General features: G+C 35.0%; 1 protein-coding gene across 1 annotated transcript in view; it reads right to left on the bottom strand.

The window, feature by feature from the left end:
• Positions 1 to 96, bottom strand: part of LOC102195705 (fibronectin type III and SPRY domain-containing protein 1) — a 5,028-nt gene extending 4,932 nt beyond the window's left edge. Inside the window, exon 1 of the mRNA XM_013912185.1 lies at positions 13 to 96. Within this exon, the coding sequence (XP_013767639.1) occupies positions 13 to 31 (19 nt within the window). The 5' untranslated portion in view covers positions 32 to 96. The remainder of the gene's footprint in view (positions 1 to 12) is intronic.
• Between the last annotated feature and the right edge of the window lie 1,433 nt (positions 97 to 1,529).

Here is a 1,529-nt window from a genome sequence, read left to right as displayed (position 1 = left end):
ATGATTGCCTACCAAAGACAGAAGCCTCCATTTCCTCCTCCCGTAGATCTACAGCACCATCCACTGGTTTTATCGTGGAACTGGCAACACTGGCAACACTGGAATCTGGGCCAAAAGAGGGAAATGTCTAGGTTACCTTATGAGAATCTTTTGGGTTGTTGCTTGAAAGTGAGGTTGCTATACTTACAGTATAAACTGGTCTGACCTGTCACTTTACTGCTGTCCTCCTAAATGTGGCGATGTGTGGTGAGAAATAATGAAATACAGAAGAAAAATGCCAGAGACATTAGTCATACAGCATAATAATCCATTTATTTATTTATTTGCACAATCAAACTTTCCATGACTCTCTGACATCTCTCTTATTTAATCACAGTACCCATCTGAGATTCAGGATGAAGCATGTATTATTTATCAAATAAATATGCCAGAAAAACCAAAAACATTTTATTTGCAGCAGAGGTTGTTGGATTGGATTGTTAAGTAATAACATAATGATCCTATTAATAATGACCATAATGACCCAAGTTTTTAAAAACCTCACAATGTTTTATTAATGAAAAGGACGTCTTGGATAAAATTTCAATATGGACACTGGTCTTAGAATTAAAACCTTTTCATTACAAGAATTTTTGTACTTGTTATTAATCTCTGTCTCTCTTCCACAGCATGTCTTCTATCCTGTCTTCCTTCTCTCACCCCAACCATTCGCAGCAGATGGCCACCCCTCCCTGAGCCTGGTTCTGCCGGAGGTTTCTTCCTGTTAAAAGGGAGTTTTTTCTTCCCACTGTCACCAAAGTGCTTGCTCATAGGGGGTCATTTGATTGTTGCGTTTTTCTCTGTATGTATTATTGTAGGGTCTACCTTACAATATAAAGTGCCTTGAGGCAACTGTTGTTGTAATTTGGTGCTATATAAAATTGAATTGAACTGAATTGAAGAAATTCAAACTGAACAGCAACATATTATTGCTGAAACTTCCCCTTGTCTGAACATTTGTCCATTTTCATTGCCTTTTTAATCATAGTGCCTTAAAAAAACCCTATCTGCCCCCTTATTGATTTGGGCTTTTTTTTTTTTGCATATATGTCACACTTGAATGTCTCAGATCATCAAAAAATATTGGACAAAGGTAACCTGAGTAAATATATAATATGATATATAATATATAAGCATTTTTCACTGATAAGTAAATACAAAATCATCATTTATAAACTGCATTTTATGTTTACTCTTGTACAGGAATGACACTGTAGGGGTATAAAATTTTCCTAAATCACAATTAAGTTAGTAATTGTGGCATTAAACCATTAAACCTCACCAGTTAAAACCTGACTGGTCTGTATTCAAAATATAGATCTGTTTATTGCTAGTACATATATATAAAATGTTGATGACTCCACCTTTTTTCAAAGATGTTCAATTCAATTTTCAATTCAATTTTATTTATATAGCGCCAAATCACAACATAAGTCGCCTCAAGGCGCTTCATAGATACAGAGAAAAAAACCCAACAATCATATGACCCC

Source organism: Pundamilia nyererei, unplaced genomic scaffold (assembly GCF_000239375.1).
Source record: "Pundamilia nyererei isolate P.nyererei 1_Seehausen unplaced genomic scaffold, PunNye1.0 scaffold00083, whole genome shotgun sequence".
Lineage (NCBI taxonomy): Eukaryota > Metazoa > Chordata > Actinopteri > Cichliformes > Cichlidae > Pundamilia > Pundamilia nyererei.
The sequence above is the reverse complement of the archived record's forward strand: the minus strand, read 5'-3'. Positions and strand labels throughout refer to the sequence as shown.